The following is an 18,637-nucleotide window of genomic DNA, read 5'->3' on the forward strand; positions in this document are numbered from 1 at the left end:
TTACAGTATTATGCTATTCTAGGCTGAAAAACTGTGAGAAGCCAAGTTACACAATGACACTCAATATCAAAGGATTTTTGGATATTTCCGATCTCATCTAAAATGCTGCCAAATAGCAGAGCCTACAAGACTACACCTGAGTTCATCAAGGTCTTAAAGGTTTTTAGAGTTCCAGGCATTGCTAACTGGAGTCTGAATTTAATAGATCTATCTGGGTTTTTTCAATCACTTTCACATAAGATTTCTGCGGCAACACATGCTTTTTACGATGCTATGCTAGAATTCTTCGTATTTCCACAGTTATAATTACTTTATCTGCACTATTGCAAACCCAGAAATTTCAATTGGTTCTTACCAAAACTATAAAACAAATGTGTCATTAAGTTTTTGTTTCCTTACCTCAAACCCAAAATTATAACCCTGAATCATGGCTTCCCGGTAGTATTGCTGCAAAGTGGCAGATTCAGATTCATCAACTTCAGCATCAAACTCAGATGTGAACATGTGATCAACTCTATCAATGGCACTGCTTATCTTATTGCATAGCTGTAATGCATCACTCTGAGTAACAACAACAATAAGGGATGGGAGGCATCAAATTATTATTTATATTCTACAGTTGACTAAGGCAAACATGAATCTAACAATTACATTATTTTTAAATGGAAATGTACTTTAATGCCATTACAATTAATTCAGTCTTGGAAAAACAAACACTTTTCAGTAGTTGCACTAAGGAAGTCTTATCAATAACTGAAGTATTAGAATTAAGTTTGTTTGCTTGAGTAAGATTAACTTTAAAAACAAAGACAGCAAAGGGGGGAAAAAAAAACCACCCAAGAACCCCACTCAAACATAAAACACCCAACCAAAAATCAGACAGACAAGAATAGAGAAAATGAGTTCTACTATCTGTAACGTGACCAAGCCTTTGGTTGTATTTTCACCCTGGGGTTGTGGGCACAGCTTCTCCTGAACTCAGGGGGAAAATGTAGGGACCTGATATTGCTGCTTCAACCTATCAAATCTTTGCTTTCCTGGGTTCTCCAAAACAAAGAAAAAAAACCACCAAAGGAAACCCTCATCCAACAAAAGAACACCACAAAAAAAAAACCCAAAAAACAAACTACCCACACCAAAAACAAGAGAAAAAAAAAAGAGAGAGAGACCTACCCGCTTTTATATCACAAAGCGGCCACCTTCTTCAAATATGGGGAAAAAAAGTTGTTTCTTGCAGGTCATGGATTTTGGCAGAATTTTTTTTTTATTAAATCAAACAATTTCTTTCAATTCAATAGTGCTCTTGTACAAAGATGTATTTATTCTGTTGCTATTAATATTTCAATTGCATTATGGACTTATTTCCCACTTACCCAGTGCAAAAATGATTACGTCAATATCACTCAAAAATACACTCTCAAAATCCTTTCCAAAAACAGAATGAAAACGGTACTGGAAGTAAAGTCCATAGCAGTTCCATAAATTACAATTGCAGAATATGTCATTAGCATTGCAATCAAGTCTTCGTACATGTTTTTACTTACCAGTGGGTAAAGCACAATCAATTTTGACTGAGATAATCTTCAAAAACTGCTTACCTTTAGCTGTTGTAGAGCTTTGGCGATGACTGGTTGGCTGGACGTCTGTTCCTGGTGCAGAGAGATAAGCCCTTCAATAGACTGCTGGAAAGCTTTTCTCTGACTCACAAGGTGGGCAGATTGAATGACCACAAGGAGGAGGTTATCAACCTAGGAATACAAAATAGTTCTTATAAACAAAATCCTCTCTATAAAAACATGTCCTATAACAGCAAATTCCAACATTGTTTTTTTTTAAATCTAAAATATGAAAGAGCTCTGTTCTCATTCTTCATGAAAATCTTTAATTCACACAGAAAATCTTGATGCTGGCAACTGAACTTGATAAACTCTCATCTCATGAGCAGAGCTCTATTAGGGCAAATGCCACAGCAAGTTTTCAAGGCAAATATGCTCCTATTCACTTATGGAAAGGTTTAGGAAACACTATATTAAAATTATCTTCAGAATACACAGAAAGGCAGCATCTAAGCAAAACAACTGTATTTTTTCAAACCAGATAGAGGTAACAACCATCGCATAAATAAGGAAGTTTTATCCAACTAAGGTAATACACTTCAGGACAAAACCTACTATTGAACAAGGAAAACGATGGATTTACCACACAGCATTTGCTCGAATTCTGAAAATTAAAATGTAAGAATATGTTTTGGCAACCAGAGCTCTGATATTGCAGAAGTCTATAAAAGTACACAGTCACAGATGGTGCTGCCTTTGCTGTGGCACCATGAGTCACATACTAAGCTCTGTTGTTTCAGACAACAGACAATGCATCTGCAACAAGTTACTCATAAAACAAGACCTACTTCATCCAGATTGATTTTCCATACCTCATCCCCAAAGAATATTTTCATGCTCAAAATTCTTTAAATGTTGATGGGATTTGTCTATTTTACGTTTTTTTAAATAACACAATAAACAGCATTATACGCATACACACAAAAACACATACTCAAACACACAGTGTTTTATGTGCACTTATATATGTTAATAGAATACCATTTGCAAACCAAATTCCATCTTTGCTGTTTTCATTTTCTGAATGAAATGCTAACTTTGATAGAAGTCCAATGAAATTCTAAGCACTTAATCAAAGGCCATTTTTTTTTATTGTTCAGCCTGGACAACAGACAAACAAGAAGTAACATGCTTGCACATTAAAAACAGCAGTACGTACAGGAGTGACTTTTTCAACTGCCTGTAATTACTACAGCCCTCTGAACGCTAGAGGCCAGGCACAGCGACAAGGAAAGTCACTCTTGTTTGCGGACAGTAGAGCCCATTTATGGTTGGGATCTAAGGAACTGCATGACATACCACAAGGAAAATTCACTTAGCTTAACATAAGGATATGAGAAGAGGAGGGGCAGGGAGCTGCAGCTGGCTCAGTTGCTAGAGAGTAGCAGAACTGCTGGCAGGGAACCCCCTGTTGGCTTGGGATGAAGGAAAGTACGACTGGAAAGATTTCTCCCTGCAGAACTGCTGAACATCCAGTAGCTTCCACAGAAATTTAAGTTTGAATGTCACAATTCACGCAAGACTGAAAGTAACTGGTTTTACGCCTCAGTGTGTGGAAAGCACACAACTGCCACACGTTCTTGGAGACTTGACTTCTTAATAAAATGTACAATTTTCAAGTCCTAGCCACACTTCTGCTACTGAGCACTGAGCTAGGTATTGAAACTCTTTTTATTACAAAATTCCAACCCTGAAAAATGCACACTGTCGAGATTAATCCTTCTAGCAAATGCTAAAATCCACTGAATTTAATACTTGCATTAACATAACTAAGGGTCAACCTTATCCTTGAATTTAACTTTTCATTACCTATAAAAGGACACATGCCTCACTTAAATTACTGAGTTAATCTGAAAGGATAAGCATTCACAGAAGTGTGGAGACCACAGAAACAGGGATAAAAACCCACCTGCATGGTTCGCAGTGTATCAACAGTTTCTACTTGTGGCACTACTTTGACTGGTTGACCCTCCCATGCACTCCAGCTGTCGTCCAATTCATGGGTTTTATCACTGTGTTTGGTCATTAGTAAGTAGGCCTCATACGCAACATCATCTGAATCCTTTGAGCAATCCTTTCCAGCAGCTGCATTGAGGAGCTGCAAAATCACAGATTTTTCACCCGCAATGCTATTTGGTACAAATACTTGCAAATTCTCAAGTCCAGGGATTTGTACCTGTAGAAAAAAAAAAAAATATAGCAAATGAGCGAATCTCACTGTCTTCTATGATACATTAAATAGATATATGTCATCTCATTTCTGCAAGAGGGAGAGTTTCCATCTTAAACAGCTGTACAACATACATACTAAAACAGTACGTGCATCCATTTTACACTAAAAGTCAAAATGCATTATAAGAAATTATTTGTCTTGAAATCCACTAGATCACCAACTTCCAGTGACATCTTTCCTTGCACCTTCAATTGATCTTTCTACATATTCTTCTAAAGGAATCTTGTGAGAAAAAAGTCCAATTTCACATATATACTATATATGTGTGCATATGTATGTATAAAATACATACACACGTATTTTAAAAAAGTAAATTAGTCAAGACTAATATAAGACTTATGAAGCACACAGTTTAAAGACTGGAATATTAAAAGAAGAAAGATTCCTTCAGGATATCTAAGAATCCACATAACATTTATCAATGGCTAAAAAAGATAAGACTAGGCAAGAATAAAAAAAAAAATCAGTTATTCTTTTACTATTCATGAAAGAGAGATTAATTAAGTCCAGTAAGAGTGTCCTTTTTTTAATAAAATACTACTTATACTACTTAAAAACTACTTTTGCATTGTATCTGTCACATTGGTAACAATACTTTAATCAAGTCAGGCAGCAGAATCAGACTGTGAAAAAAGTAAAACAGTTGATACTTGTGATTCGACATGAGGTAACTGACTTACAGTGAAGTTTAATTCTCTCTTTTCAGAGTTTGATGTCATCAAACTAAGACAAAACACTGCACCCAACATTTTCACTGTTAAGCAGCCATATTTTATAGTTAAAACCATTATACTCTACAGGTAGATGTAAAAACTAGGTGGCTAGATGGCTGTTACTGAAAGCTAAAATTGTTTCCCAAAACTAACAAGCTCCTAACTGAAAAGGCTGTTAAAAAAGTAAACTCCTTACATAATGGTAGAGGACCAATATACGAAGTGTTAATCACAAATGTGTGTCATTTCAAGTGGTGTAAAAAAGGGGAGTGGTAATACATAAAGAGGGATAAATCTTGAGATTCACATAAACTACCTAGATTATTTAACCCATGTGCTTAAACGGATTTTTCAAACTCAAGATTCATTTTTTTCTTCAAAACATGTAAGAACAATGATAGAATCTTTAACTAGAAGGTCTACCAAATTTAATACTGTGTCTTAAAGCAGCCAACAGTGGACACCTAGGGGAAAATATTTTTTAAAAGTAGACACATATTGATTTTCCTAACTATTCTCTTAAACAATTCACAGACCAAAGTCCTGCTGAGCCAGATGTTTCATCCATGTATTTAACAATCCTTTACGATCTTCTCTCCTCTGAACTTGCTGGTCTCCCCTTGAACCAATTTCCACTTTTAGGAATCATTCATATAAATCTAACAAGAATTTTTTCATTAAAAAGTTAGTAGATTATTTCCCAATTGGGAATTATATATATTAAATGTATGGAAGGACAAAAAAGATCAGCAGATGCAAATAAATTTAATCGAAGCAATTGATTTACTTAAATTCAAACTACAATAAAGACTTGTTGACTTAGGAATTTATAAGGAATAAACTGCAAAACCATAAATGTGGGAATTTATAGTGCAGTAAATATTGGGCACCGAGAGTTTAACCTACTTTTGCTTTACAATAGTTTTCCAGCAAGAGTTGTTCTGGAACAGAACACAGTCCCTACATTTCTCACATTCTTAGTACTCTCACAGAAGCTTGCTAGAGCAGACAATTGTAATATTTTTGCTTTATAAAAGCACAAAAAACACAGGTCCATAGTCCGAGATTACCTACTTTAACATGTTCATTTACTAACGTATTTGTTTACCTCATAAACTTTAAAGCATTTATTTTTCATAACTCTCTCTACTAAGTGTTATTACTCCCCTCTCACAAATGAGTAAGTATTATTGAAGCAAAATGGCTTTTCCTAAGTCACAAAGAAATCTTTTGGAAGACAAGGAATTAGACACTGATTTCCCAAAACACAGACTAGCATTCCCACTCACAGGTACAGAAAATAATTTGACTGACACAATTAATATTAAATACATGACACTTTAAATCATACAATCGTATAATAGTATGGGTTGTAAGGGACCTTTAAAGGTTATCTAGTTCAACCACCAAATGTTGAGATATAGATACCACATTAAAACATTGAAAGTATGTCAATAAATATCGTTGACATTTTGCTTAGCATCCCCACTCTACTTTCATGCTTCTAAACTGAATTTACCTTCACATACTCTTTTGTTTTCAGAGCGTTCAGAAGATCTCGCACAGGGGCTGACAATGCAAATTCTGCTGCTATTTCAAGGTCCTACAAGTAATGACAAAACAAAAGAATATGCTTTCAGACTGAATTTCTTTAAAGCATATAAGATGAAACTCTACTCCACTACTAACTTACCTTCCTCAGCATTTTAGCAAAACCAAGAGCTTTGGAGGCCCTTTCTCTAGCTTCATGAAACAGTTCTTTGAGTGCTCGGCTGGTCTCTATAACAGACCTCCTGAAACATTGGTAGGAATAAATTGACAATGTTTTAATAAATCATATTGCATTTTTATAGCTCTTAGAAAATAAGAATTTTTTACACGTATGTCAACAGAAAGGGCATAGAAAAGATAAGCATTTACAAGCAGCTGACTGAAATAAATTGAACTTAGGCAGGCACGTTTTTGATAGGAATATAAAAATTGAATTTGAAGAACATTATATAAACAATCTCTCATAACCAGAACTAAAAATAAGGCTACTAGTCTTCAAACAAACAAAATGATGGTTCATTACTACTGCATAAAAAATATCAGCAATAAAGTTGATGGAGTCTTGCATTTAGAAGTTTTCATTCTAAGATATAAAATGCAGTACGTACCTGCCAGGGGTATAGAAACATGAGTGTGTTAATTATTATTATTAAACTGAAGGACTTAGTACCTGATTTCATCTGATGCAGTACTGTCATCGGCACTGGCCCAAAATTCATCACAACTGTCTTGTAGTCCAGAATCTAAAAATATTCCTGTAGATTTCAGCAGCATTCCTGCAATATCACTGTAACAACAGAAATGGTGGAACTTCAGAGTCTTGTTCAAGTAGCATGGCACCTTAAACTTCTTCCTACTCTGTCCAATGCAACAGAGCTGCGTTGCCGAGTCCGCCTGCAGAAACAAGCAGCATCTTGGGGGCCCTCAGTCACTGCACATGCACAGGGCTAGCAGGAATGGGGACCTTCCATAGAAGCAATCATTCCTGTTACAGCTAGAGCAAGAGCAACCTGGCATTACTGCATCCTGTATCTACAGTCACTGTAATAATCGACGAATTCTCAGACTATCACCTGCTTACTGAGGCTTCAAGAAGCTCAACCGAGGAACCCTGAACAAGTGCTGACCTGAATATCTATCTAGTGCAAATTAACACCATAAGCAGAGTAATTAAATAAAACCTACCAAAACAGTTTTCCAGCTTGAGCTTCACCTCCTCTTATATAAGGAGTTATCTCTTTGGTGAAATTCCATTCTTCCTCCAACAGATTTTTTAAACTATGAGACGCTTGAGGTAACTGCTGTAGCATTTGGATCCAGCTTCGCATATAATCAAAGTAAACCTGTACATGGAAAGAGACAATTTAAACAGGAATTGTTATACAACATGGAGCTAAGGACTATAACTTCGCAAATCAACAAACAATCTCAACATTATACAATTTATAGAAAATATTTCTACAACATTTTTTGTTTGCTATGACTGAAAACAAGCTACATGTTTCTACCCAAAAGGTGCAATTTACGGCGTGGGAAGAAGTGCTACTGAAGTGTATTTATACTGTGTCTTCATGATACTTCTCTGAAAATATTGACAGTATCACCACCTCACTTGCTGTGCTGCTATTCACCATTGTATCAGTGGATACCCACAATGGCCAGAGTTTTTAAAGCTGAACTATTGAAAAAGAGTTTCTAATCTTTTATTAACTGGATTACTCCAAAAGGCTCTATCTGAACATATCCTCCTGGATATGGATAAGTGCAGTGAGCAGGCTTCTCAGGTTCTATATTATGTCTTGTGTTCCTTTCTATCAAGTCTTATCTCTCACCTTTATTTAATTATTATTGTTTTAAAACAACATAAAAACACAGGTAAGTACAATTCTTCTTCAAACATCTGCCCTTCAGGATCTTACTGAATGCAAAAAACGCGCTGTCATTTTACCATGTTTTAGTTCAATAATCCATAACATCAACCAGTGTCCCTCCTTAGAAATGGTCAAGACACTTCCTATTGGTTTCAGGTATTTTCGGACCACACTGTAATAATGCAAAGATCATAGAAACATAGAATCATTTGGGTTGGAAGGGACCTTAAAGATCATCTAGTTCCAAGTCCCCTGCCATGGGCAGGGACACCTCCCACTAGACCACATTGCTCGAAGCTCCATCCAGCCTGGCTTTGAACACTTCCAGGGATGGGGCAGCCACAACTTCCCTGGACAACCTGTTCCAGTGCCTCACCACCCTCACAGCAAAGAGTGTCTTCCTAATATCTAATCTAAACCTACCCTCTTTCAGTTTAAAACCATTACCTCTTGCCCTATCACTCCACTCCCTGATAAAGAGTCCCTCCCCATCTCTCCTGTAGGCCCCCTTTAGGTACTGGAAGGCTGCTATAAGGTCTCCCCAGAGCCTCCTCGTCTCCAGGCTGAACAACCCCAACTCTCTCAGCCTGTCTTCATAGGAGAGGTGCTCCAGCCCTCTCATCATCTTCATGGCCCTCCTCTGGACCTGCTTGAGCACATCCATGGTCTTTCCTATGCTGAGGGCTCCAGAGTTGAATGCAGTACTTGAGGTGGGGTCTGACAAGTGCAAAGTAGTAAAACCCTACTCTGCATTAGGTAGGTACTGTGTTACTGTGTTCTGGTATCAGGCTGTCGCCACATTCTTGACTTTATTTAATTTGCCTTTCACTCTCTGTCTAATTCCTCTTCCAGTACTTTTCTTAGCTACCTTGCCTGTTTATACAAGGAGTCCACAGATAAAGACAAAGAATAAGTTCCACCCCCCAGCCCTCATTAATCCTGTCTTAACCTTCTCATTTCCTACAAGTTTTCCCTATTCCTATTTTCAGTCCAGATCATCTCTTCAGCAATCTTTGCCCAGCTGTTCCAACCTTCTGACAATCTTGACCATTCATCTAATCTTTCTTCCCTGCTCCTGGGGCTACAGTAACCTGCAACTCTGAAGAGGCACAAACTGTGATTCTTTGAAGTCTGATATACTTATTCCTATTTACACGGTCTTGTTACCATCACTTTCAAAACCTACAAAAAGCAAAATCCTTATACAATTAAAACTGCTGCTAGAATTCAAGCTCTTGCCTCAAAGCACAAAAACATTACGGCTACCTATAAAAAAAGTAAACCACCAGGTAAGAAATTTCAAAATGGGCAAGGTGAACCATTTTCCTTTCATCTAGCCAGGTCATTTCTGCTGGAATTTTCTAGAAATTTCAGATGGAGAGGAAGGCAGGCATACAGCATAGGAACTTAAGGTAAAACAGTACATTTTCACCAGCGTAGGCAATGAAAAGCATGTAATAGGAAAATCCACATGCACTCAACAATAGGTGCTACCAACAGCTCTGCTGATAAAACACTAGTGATGAGGTATTGAGGTGTATGTTTTTTTTTTTTCCCCGGAATAGTGAGGACAAAGCTCAAACAACTCACCAAAGAATAAAAATCAATTACATCAAAGGGAACAGTAATTTAAACTAAATTTACTAAAGAATACTTCATTTAATATCTTTCAGAGGCCAAGTGTTTGTCTTGAAAATACTTCTTTGTGTTTAACTTATTGCAATAATGAATACATATTAAAAATAAGGTATCATTAATGGATGAATGCAAGACCAAGATATTAACACATCAAAAGGTTATTAAAAGTTTATTTTAAATTTATGGAATTTACAGTTCTATTTATGAACCATTTTACTGTAAATACAGGCAATTTACAAGTATACTGTAGCACAGTCCAGAAAAAAAAATAAAATCAGTATTCATAAAATCATTGCTAATATGGCAATGGCTACTGTGTTACCATTACAAGTCCATTAAAACAATAAAATTAGTTAAAGTAGCACAACAAAAAAAAAAATTCCATGACCTACAGCCAACAGGGACGACAGATTTCTATTAGCGGTATTCTGATTAATACACTTACTAGAACTCCAAATATTTTCTCCTTTTGAGGCTTACCATTAACATTTTATGCAGGTCTTCTTCAAAGGAATCAATGTTGCAATCAATCTTTTGTAAGTCATCTAACACCTCCCGTAACATAAACTGGTAATATTGCTTCATTAACAGTCCACCCTTCAGAACCTCTTTACACTCTCTCACTAGCTGCAAGAGAAAAACCCAAAACCTGCCATCAGTCAAGGCATTACTCTTAAATTCTCCCTGGGAAGTGAAAGCTCAATTTGTCAGTCCCGTTTGTCTAAATAAGTTAGTTTAGCACCACATTCAACAGGTTTTAGAAATTAATACAGTCACTCTACATGCCTGCAGGAAAGATGTGACTAGTTTTCCAGGATTATTTAATTGCCATCACACCATTTCCCACATGACTATAAATGAAGACGGATATAGATGTTTTAGACTTCATTCCCTGTGCACGGCCACAGCAAGCAACTTACTGGATAATTAAAAATTTAGAAGTGGGCAAGAGGGCTCGCAATCATCAAATCACCAGTTTGAATGCAATCAAGTCAGGAATAATATGCAACGTGTTTGACAGATGCTTAGAGACCCATGAGAAATATTTTACTACAGGGAATTCATTGTCAATCTATTGGGCAGGTGTCTGCAACTCTTAACACCAATATCGGACCTGAAAACAGTTAGTGAAAACAGTTTTATTGCTTCCCTGGGCAAGGCTAACATGAGGAAAGTTATCTTTTCAACTGCAGAAGTGGTCACTTTTAGCCAAACAGCTGCCACCCCTCCCTGAAAGCTTATATTTATTTGAAGAAACTTGCACAACCACAGACACAGGAGTACACAAACAGCAAGAACTGTTTCAAACCTACACTAACAAATGCCTTTCCTTCAGAAGTCCTTCCAGTGCTAAGGGCGTATGCTTCTGAAATTATCAGTCTCCAGGTTTGACAGCCCCTGGCCTTTTCTGCGCAACTTCATTAAATCAAGAGTCTGAGATGAAGTGAGCGGTTCATTTGGAGGGAACGGAATTGTTGGTTAATCTGCTTATAAAAATCTTCTATAATGGCTATCCTGGCAAAATAATATATCAATATAGTGGACCCAATGTATGAGAAATTATAATGGCATGAAAGCAAAAAACATACAACGTTATTAATATGACAAGAGTCTTTGGAACCTTTTACAGGCCAGAACATGTTATACTATGTTCCCCACATGCAGGGGAACAAAGGTAATATTCCAAACTCTGTAGTTTAAAACTTACCAATAGTTAGGTGAAAAGGGGAAAAAAAAAGGAATTTTTTTTATAAGATGGAAATCCAATAGTTACACATTTTTATCACTTAACATGTCACATATTTAAAAAATGAATGTGCATTCTACACTCTCCACTCACTCAATTACATTCAGCGTACTCCGCCTTAACCTATCAGGGTTTTTTGCCCTTGGATCCACAAAAAAAACCATAAAAATTAACTGGTATTTAACTACCCATCACAGAGACAGATGGGGCTTGGCAATATCATTTATCCATAAAACTTTACTATATAATACGGCATATCTTACAGATACAAGCAAAGTTCACTGCTAAATCTTGCAGAGAGTAACATTTATCTATTTCAAAATAAAATAATCAAAACTTCATTAAAAATAGAGATATTTTGTTTAAATAATACTGCCATGCAGTGATGTGTAGTGCCACTGAATAACAGAACGTAGGATTTACAAAAAACCCTGTAGTGCTAATTTTAAGAGTCAGCTTTTGGAACTGACACTCACAAGGCAACAGGGAAACAAAAAAAAAAAAAAAGGTCTCTAACGAGCACACTAAAGAATGTGCAGCTTAAACTGAAAATATTATCACTATTACTAGTTTGTTTGATGGATTGCTTTTTGTTTAGGGAGTTTGTACAATAAATTCCTTTCTGCAAAGCAGGTGGGGGAGGTCACACAGCCTCCAGGGTACTGTAGTTTAGAGCAAGAAAGTTTATATTAAGTTTTCTGGGTTTTGGTGGTCTGGTTTTTGTTTCCCCTTGCCCCCTCCTGTATTTACTTGACCTATAAAATAACAACATGCCATCAAACATTCAATTTTTTCTGTTCCAGTAATTTACATCATTTACATCAAAATTTACATCACACCTACTCTAAGTGGCCTATATACCCAATACAAAAAAACTGATTAAGCAGAACACAGTAACTAGTCAGTACATTGTGGCCCTGCTCCAAGTGGTGTCAGCCACTTATCAGAAACCAGCCACTTATCAGAAACCAGACTTTTCACTTTTCAACTCAGTCAGACTACTTTAGAGTTAATGCATGCCACATGCCAATAACAGACCGTAAGCAGCCTGCACAAAATGTTGATGGCTGACATAAGGACTGTTGACCCAAAAATTCCAGTAGGAATGCTTTAAGATCACCTAGATAGAGTACTGATCATCAGATACGGTTTTCCCCATCCAAATACACATCCTTTAGTTGTCGTCTTCTTTAATCGTTAAAACACGTGTTCGGATTAACTGGTTAACAGGTGTGTGGATAACAGAATTGGTAATTAAGAAATCAGCACCTGCATCAACACACAATATGCTATTGTGCTTCTAGCTATAGACTTAAGTGGGTGTTGATGAAGAAATTACTTATTTGTAAATTGCATTTCTCTATTACAGTAGCCTATAATCTCAAACTAAAAATCTTCCAGCAGTGTTGACCTAATTTCTCCACCGATTTTTGTAAGGAAGAAGCTTTTATGAAATGACAGTATCATCTAGTATACCTTTTTGAAGATACAAACCGGTATGAAAGATCCAGAGAGATCTGATAGTTATTTTGCAGATCAAAGCGCTATAAGACACTCAACACAAGTTATAACAGATGAACAGTGCCTAATTTAACCACCTAACAGAAAAAAAAAAAAAAAGGTATGCATGTGCACATACAAACACACACCCCCCTCCACTTCTCAGCACAAATGCAGAACTTGAGAACCATCTTGAACTGTTCAGGGACTACACTGCCACCACATAATGGCACATTGCCATTAAAAGAGAACAGCTCTCTCTGACACATTGCATCATCAGGACCCACAAAAGCTATCGCCAAAAGTGTAACATGGACGAGATGGCTCAAGAGGAGGAAGCTAGTAAGAAAAGACAGGAGAAAAAGCATACTGTAGGAAGCATATAATCTTTGCTGGTTTTCTTTTTGTTTGTACACTTTTTCTTGCAAAGTGGATTTTTTTTATAAAATAAAATTGACCTGCTAGTAATCCAAAAATTTAACCTCACCTTGGAAAAGTGGAGGAGAACTAGCATGCCTGATAGGGTCAAACAGTACTGCTACACATTTTGAATGGTACCAAAAAGTAGGGAACACTTACAGGTTTCAGTGCCCCAAATGACACCCATTAGGTCAATCACTATAGAAACGAACTGTGCTGTGCTACGCGCATAGGAAGAACAATTCTATTTGTTTTGGTTGTCTAGGGTTGTTCAACCTAGAGAAGAGAATACGCAAAGGGAATGGAATTACAGTTTTCCAATGCCTAGAGGGTGGTTACAGAGAAAATGGGGACACTCCTTTCACTAGGATGCACGGTGACCTGACAAGAGGCAACAGGCACAAGTTGCTTCAGGGAAATTCTGTCTGGGTTCAAGATAAGTGCTTTACTGGGCAGAAAAAGCAAATGCTGGAACAGACTGTGTGGAAAAGCTGTGGAATCTCTCTCACTGGAAGTTTTCATGATCTGGCCTAATAAGGCCCTGGACAACCTGATGCAGGGCCCAGCTTCCACCACAGAAGTTTGGACCAGAGTTATCTCCAACGCAAACTTCTCTGTAATTCTGTAATATTCTGTGAACTTACAAAACAAAACTGACCCCTAGACCCTGTTTTGAGCCTGCCCAAGATTTTAGGAATTGTAATTCTTCAGGAAACAAATACATCTATTTCTGAAATATCCTCAACAGCTCCTTTGCCTGTTCAGAAATATTGCGTGGGACAGCAAGCACTTGCTGAGTTGAATTCATTTTTTCAATGTAATTAGCAAGAGAGTATACACCATCAAAACAGTCTGTAACAAACACATTGTTTTCCAGGAAAAAGTGCCATTTTTACTTAATTCAAAGTCCATAAGGTGAACACAAAACACAAAAGCAAAAAAAATAGCCCCAGTCTCTGGGGAAAAATGATATATTGTTTTACAATTACAGTATTGCTATACTATATTTTACTATAACTATGACTCTTAAGACTGAAATTGTAGGTACTGTGCTTTTGGATATAAGGACATCCAAAATCCTAGTATGCCAAGGAAATAAAAAGGCGGGGAGAGGTGGGGGGAAGAGACAGGACTGAAATTTATTTGGGACCATAAAGTAACTTAGCAATTGATTTTGGAGCAGCAGATAACTGGAATGTGAAATCATAATCAGCCCAAGACCTTACTTAACTGTTTACCCTTAAAGACCACCTGATAAAACCCTGATCTGGTTATGCTTGCCAGGGAGCAGGGAGATGACTTCAGAGAATTTTGGTATGCCCTGGACTAGCCTCTGAAAAATGGCATTGATCTAAACAGTGTTCACTGTATCAGATAACCACCAGAAAAGAAATCCTCATACAACATTCTCAACCAGTGACAGGACTGACAATCTGGGGTCACTATCCACAGAAAATATTCAGATGTTTATATAAAACGACATGCTGGGAGATTTTTTTCTTCATGTTGTTTTTCTTCTTAATCAGCTTTCACTATGTGTCTACCGTATGTTGGCAGCCGTCTTACATTTGCAAAGAAAAAAGGACCAAATCTAAGAACAATGAAACATACAGGCCCTTAAAACAGGTTATGCTACCTAAGAAATCCAAATGGAGGAACATGTGCTGGAGAAGGTTATATAGCTTATAATGCACATGGAAGAAATACTGTTTACCTTCGCTGGCTGATTATTCTTTAATCACCAGTTTTGATTCCTGGAAGTCTAAATCAGAGAGGTATCTATGACCAATTGTTTACTATGCAAAAAACAGATCTCCATATGAAATACAAGACTATTTATAAAAGTTATTAGATAATTATACATTGTCATTTCTTAAACTAATCCTCTTTAAACTGACAAATTTATCATAACGAAATTACAAAGTAATTTCAAATAGGAAATATAAACAAAAAAAAACCCAAAAAAAACAAGAGTTGAAGCAAACCTGTTTAATACTCAAAAGAGATGGCTCCCCAGCAGGTCTTTGTTCCAACCTTAGCTTGAGACATTCATGGATAACATTGAGCAGAACTCGGCAGAGGACCAAGAATGCAGGTTCAAAAGATGGTAAATCCATGGATTTCAACTCCTCCCATGATACAGTGCTGCATTTTTGCTCACAACAAGGTGGGGAATTTAATAACTGCACATAATCTGAACACAACATGGGATCTGGAAATTCTGAAAACTGTAACAAGAAATAGGCATCATGAAAAGGATCCTTAAATTCTTTAGAATTTAGCATTTGTTTAAAGTAGCATGCACCAAAGTCTATTTTTAAAAGTTAAGATTCTGCTAACTGGCAAACCAACCACAGAAGTTTCAATTTCTTTCTTTTTTTTTTTTAAAGCTAACTTTTTGCTTTTTTTATTTAAGGATTAAATAAATAAATAAATAAATAAATTTATTTATTTCCTCGCCAGGCTGAGGAAAAAAATTACAGTCCCTTGAAAGTGAACAAAACAATCTCTTACTTTACGTTTTGGTTTTAAAATGATTAAAACAGCCATTAAAATTGGCATTCACCTCCCCACAGGAAGGAACTGCTGTTTGAGGTTATGATGAACATACAAGTTAAACCTAACACAACATATAGGAACATACATTCAGGTCATTATAAAATACAGTACTTGAGAATTTAAACATATATTAAAAAATTAAGTAAATAAAAAGGTCTTACACTACTGACTATATCTAGAGAAACAAGTTTGCATTTGGCTATGTCAGGTAAGTAACATAAATACATAGTGCCTATAGTATATAAAACTCCACATTGTAAAGTAATGCAATATTCAAGAAAGTGTCACTAGCTAAATTGAACAAAACTATTGAAAGAATAACTTATGGACTTTGGTAGATGTTAAGAAATTGAAACTGAAATTAAAAAAGGAAGATTATAAAGCATAAAGAGATCAAGCTGCTTTTGTCAATTAATAAACTTAATTTTCATTTAAATCACAATTACATTTAAATGAAATTACCTTTCTAATTAGAGAAAATAATTGAAACTATCTGAAATAGACATTCTAGGTACCTAAACTATATACCTTGTGATAACATTCTAAGCAAAGTTGTACACAGAGGCAATATGGGATTTAATTTAGGAAGAAAATCTGGACTGCAATAAGTGTGCAGCTCTTAAAGATAACAACACACTGTACACCATCTAAGGACAAGATTTGTTTCAGATTAAGTTTGGTTTATCCTAATTCTCATTTCACAGCTGCTATGACATATGACACCTGAATATTCTTCATTCATATATTAGACATAACTAGCATTTTTTTCTTCAGTGCCAAATTTAAATAACATCACTTCAAAGGATAAAAGGTTACCAGAAATTAGATTGAATGATGAAATGCTGCCTAGAAAGTTAAAAAAAAAAAAAGAAGCCACTTTTAAGCTTATTATCTTGCAGAAAATAAGAAAAATAAAAAAATTAATTGTTTATTCCTTTACACCTACACATGCATTTCTGGTATTTGTGCCTACGGTGTTGTACAAGCTCTGCTTTCTCAGAAGAGTTACACAAAACTACAGCTATTGACAAAGTCAGGTTTTTTAGTATTTTTATTTTTTAATATTGTCATGTTTCTCAACTGTCGGGGGATAGGACAGCATGTTCACTACTGTCTAACGTTGGCACAAAACATGCGCTGCAGATTCTGAAGTGGTTTATAAAACCACTAGCTTGTTATGCAGAGACAGCAAACATGCAGGAGTGGGGATTTCCTTTATACCTAATTTAGTTGAAGTTTTAATCACTAGTTGATCTACAGTATAAGAACTTATCTTCTCAGATGGTACGTCTTATTTTTACAAACTCTCTTTTAAAGAAACGTATAGCACCAGAGACAAAGGCTTTTATACAAGAAGTTTTCATTAATAACAGATCATGCAAATACTACACTTCTACAGCACAACAAAACATTTAAGAAATAAAATCCTCACTGTGACGCAAGTACAGTGTCAGAAAACTGAGTTCTTATAAAAATATGAAAGAACTAGTCTATGAGCAAAAATGACACAACAAAATTGAATGTGTTATTTCATTTTCTAACATTAAGGATAACAGCACATGACATTAGGGCTTAGCATTAGACACCTAAACTTCTATTGTTCAATCTGACTAATCTTAATCTTCAGTGGGCCCAACCTGAAATGTTTCAAGTGACTACCAAATACTTCTTAAAAAACCCCCAAGAAAACAAAGTCCAAGCCATTTATTGAGATCATACATAAAATCCATACTCAAAAGTGCAGCCAGTTAAATAAACAACAAGCAGAGTACACAGGCTTAAATACTGTTCTACTAAAATATCATCTCTGTTTTTCTAAACTGAAATAAGAAATATTAGCCATTTTCTTTAACAATCAAATCATACAACTTCTACACAAAACAGACCATATAGCACCTAGGGCCTTGTTAAAGTATGAGAGCCTATGAGAAATGAAACTTGTACTTTAAAAACCACTAAAACCAGCTGACTGTGTATAAACTCACAAATGAAATGAGCATTAAAATGGATACAGTGGAAGAATCCAGAAAGCACATTTTAGATGAAAGCAATAGAAATGAAAGTATGTACAGAGATTTAAAAAATGCATGTACACACATAAACACAGAGTCAAGATACAAGAATAACAGAAGTAACAAAGATTAACAAAACACTAATAGCTCAGGCTGCAAACAAATATCAAACTGAACAGCACCAAAAAAACCCAAGACACTACATTCAATGTACTGTCAGATGCAAAGACCTAGCAATTCAAAACCATCTCTTCTATTTTAGGCTGATGTCACCTTTTGCTGCAGTAGGTACCACACTTCTCACAAAAAGTATCTTCTTTTTTGACAGCATTCTTTTAATTTTGGGGCAGGAAAGAAGTTTACAATTTTATAATATTCGCCTTTAGTCATAAAGGCATTTTTTAAGAGGACAATATTCCAAAGAAAATGTAATAATTACTGAAAAAGAACATTCAAAGGAGCTGCAAGGGTAGAAAAGGAAGGAGAAAAGATTAACCTTACATCTTATAGAAGTCATCCAACACTAAATTACCAAAAAGTTTAATTCCGTGAAGCTGCAGCAAAGACTCTAGCTACTAGCATTTCATTAACTTGTTTTAAGAACACTTATGTAGTCAAAACATTTGAGGTATTTAGGAATTTCAAAAATACATTCAAAGTAGTTTTCAATACCCCAAATTATGTTTTATTTCCTTTGGTTTTTTTAAAGGTATTTCTACCTACATATTAGGTACATATTAGGAGCTTTCTATCTAAGTCTATATGGTTTGGGAGTAC

The 18,637-nt window shown here is 35.9% G+C and overlaps 1 protein-coding gene across 9 annotated transcripts in view; it reads right to left on the reverse strand.

Annotated features, from left to right (window-relative positions):
• The window catches only part of MAP3K4 (mitogen-activated protein kinase kinase kinase 4), a 70,392-nt gene that overhangs the window by 29,834 nt on the left and 21,921 nt on the right, over nt 1-18,637 (reverse strand). For 7 of the 9 annotated variants that reach the window (XR_010070317.1, XM_063329206.1, XM_063329199.1 and 4 more), the window contains exons 4-12: nt 15,275-15,517; nt 10,103-10,249; nt 7,299-7,456; nt 6,784-6,900; nt 6,256-6,355; nt 6,082-6,165; nt 3,526-3,792; nt 1,599-1,748; nt 400-561 (exon numbers count right to left, since the gene is read on the reverse strand). Coding sequence is in view for 8 of the 9 variants with exons in the window: in XM_063329206.1 (XP_063185276.1) it covers nt 400-561; nt 1,599-1,748; nt 3,526-3,792; nt 6,082-6,165; nt 6,256-6,355; nt 6,784-6,900; nt 7,299-7,456; nt 10,103-10,249; nt 15,275-15,517 (1,428 nt within the window). In the remaining variant the exon portion in view is untranslated. The remainder of the gene's footprint in view (nt 1-399; nt 562-1,598; nt 1,749-3,525; nt 3,793-6,081; nt 6,166-6,255; nt 6,356-6,783; nt 6,901-7,298; nt 7,457-10,102; nt 10,250-15,274; nt 15,518-18,637) is intronic. The other 2 variants (XM_063329201.1, XM_063329204.1) reach the window with 2 other exon arrangements.

The sequence above is a fragment of the Chroicocephalus ridibundus genome, chromosome 3, assembly GCF_963924245.1.
Source record: "Chroicocephalus ridibundus chromosome 3, bChrRid1.1, whole genome shotgun sequence".
In the NCBI taxonomy this organism is placed as follows: Eukaryota; Metazoa; Chordata; class Aves; order Charadriiformes; family Laridae; genus Chroicocephalus; species Chroicocephalus ridibundus.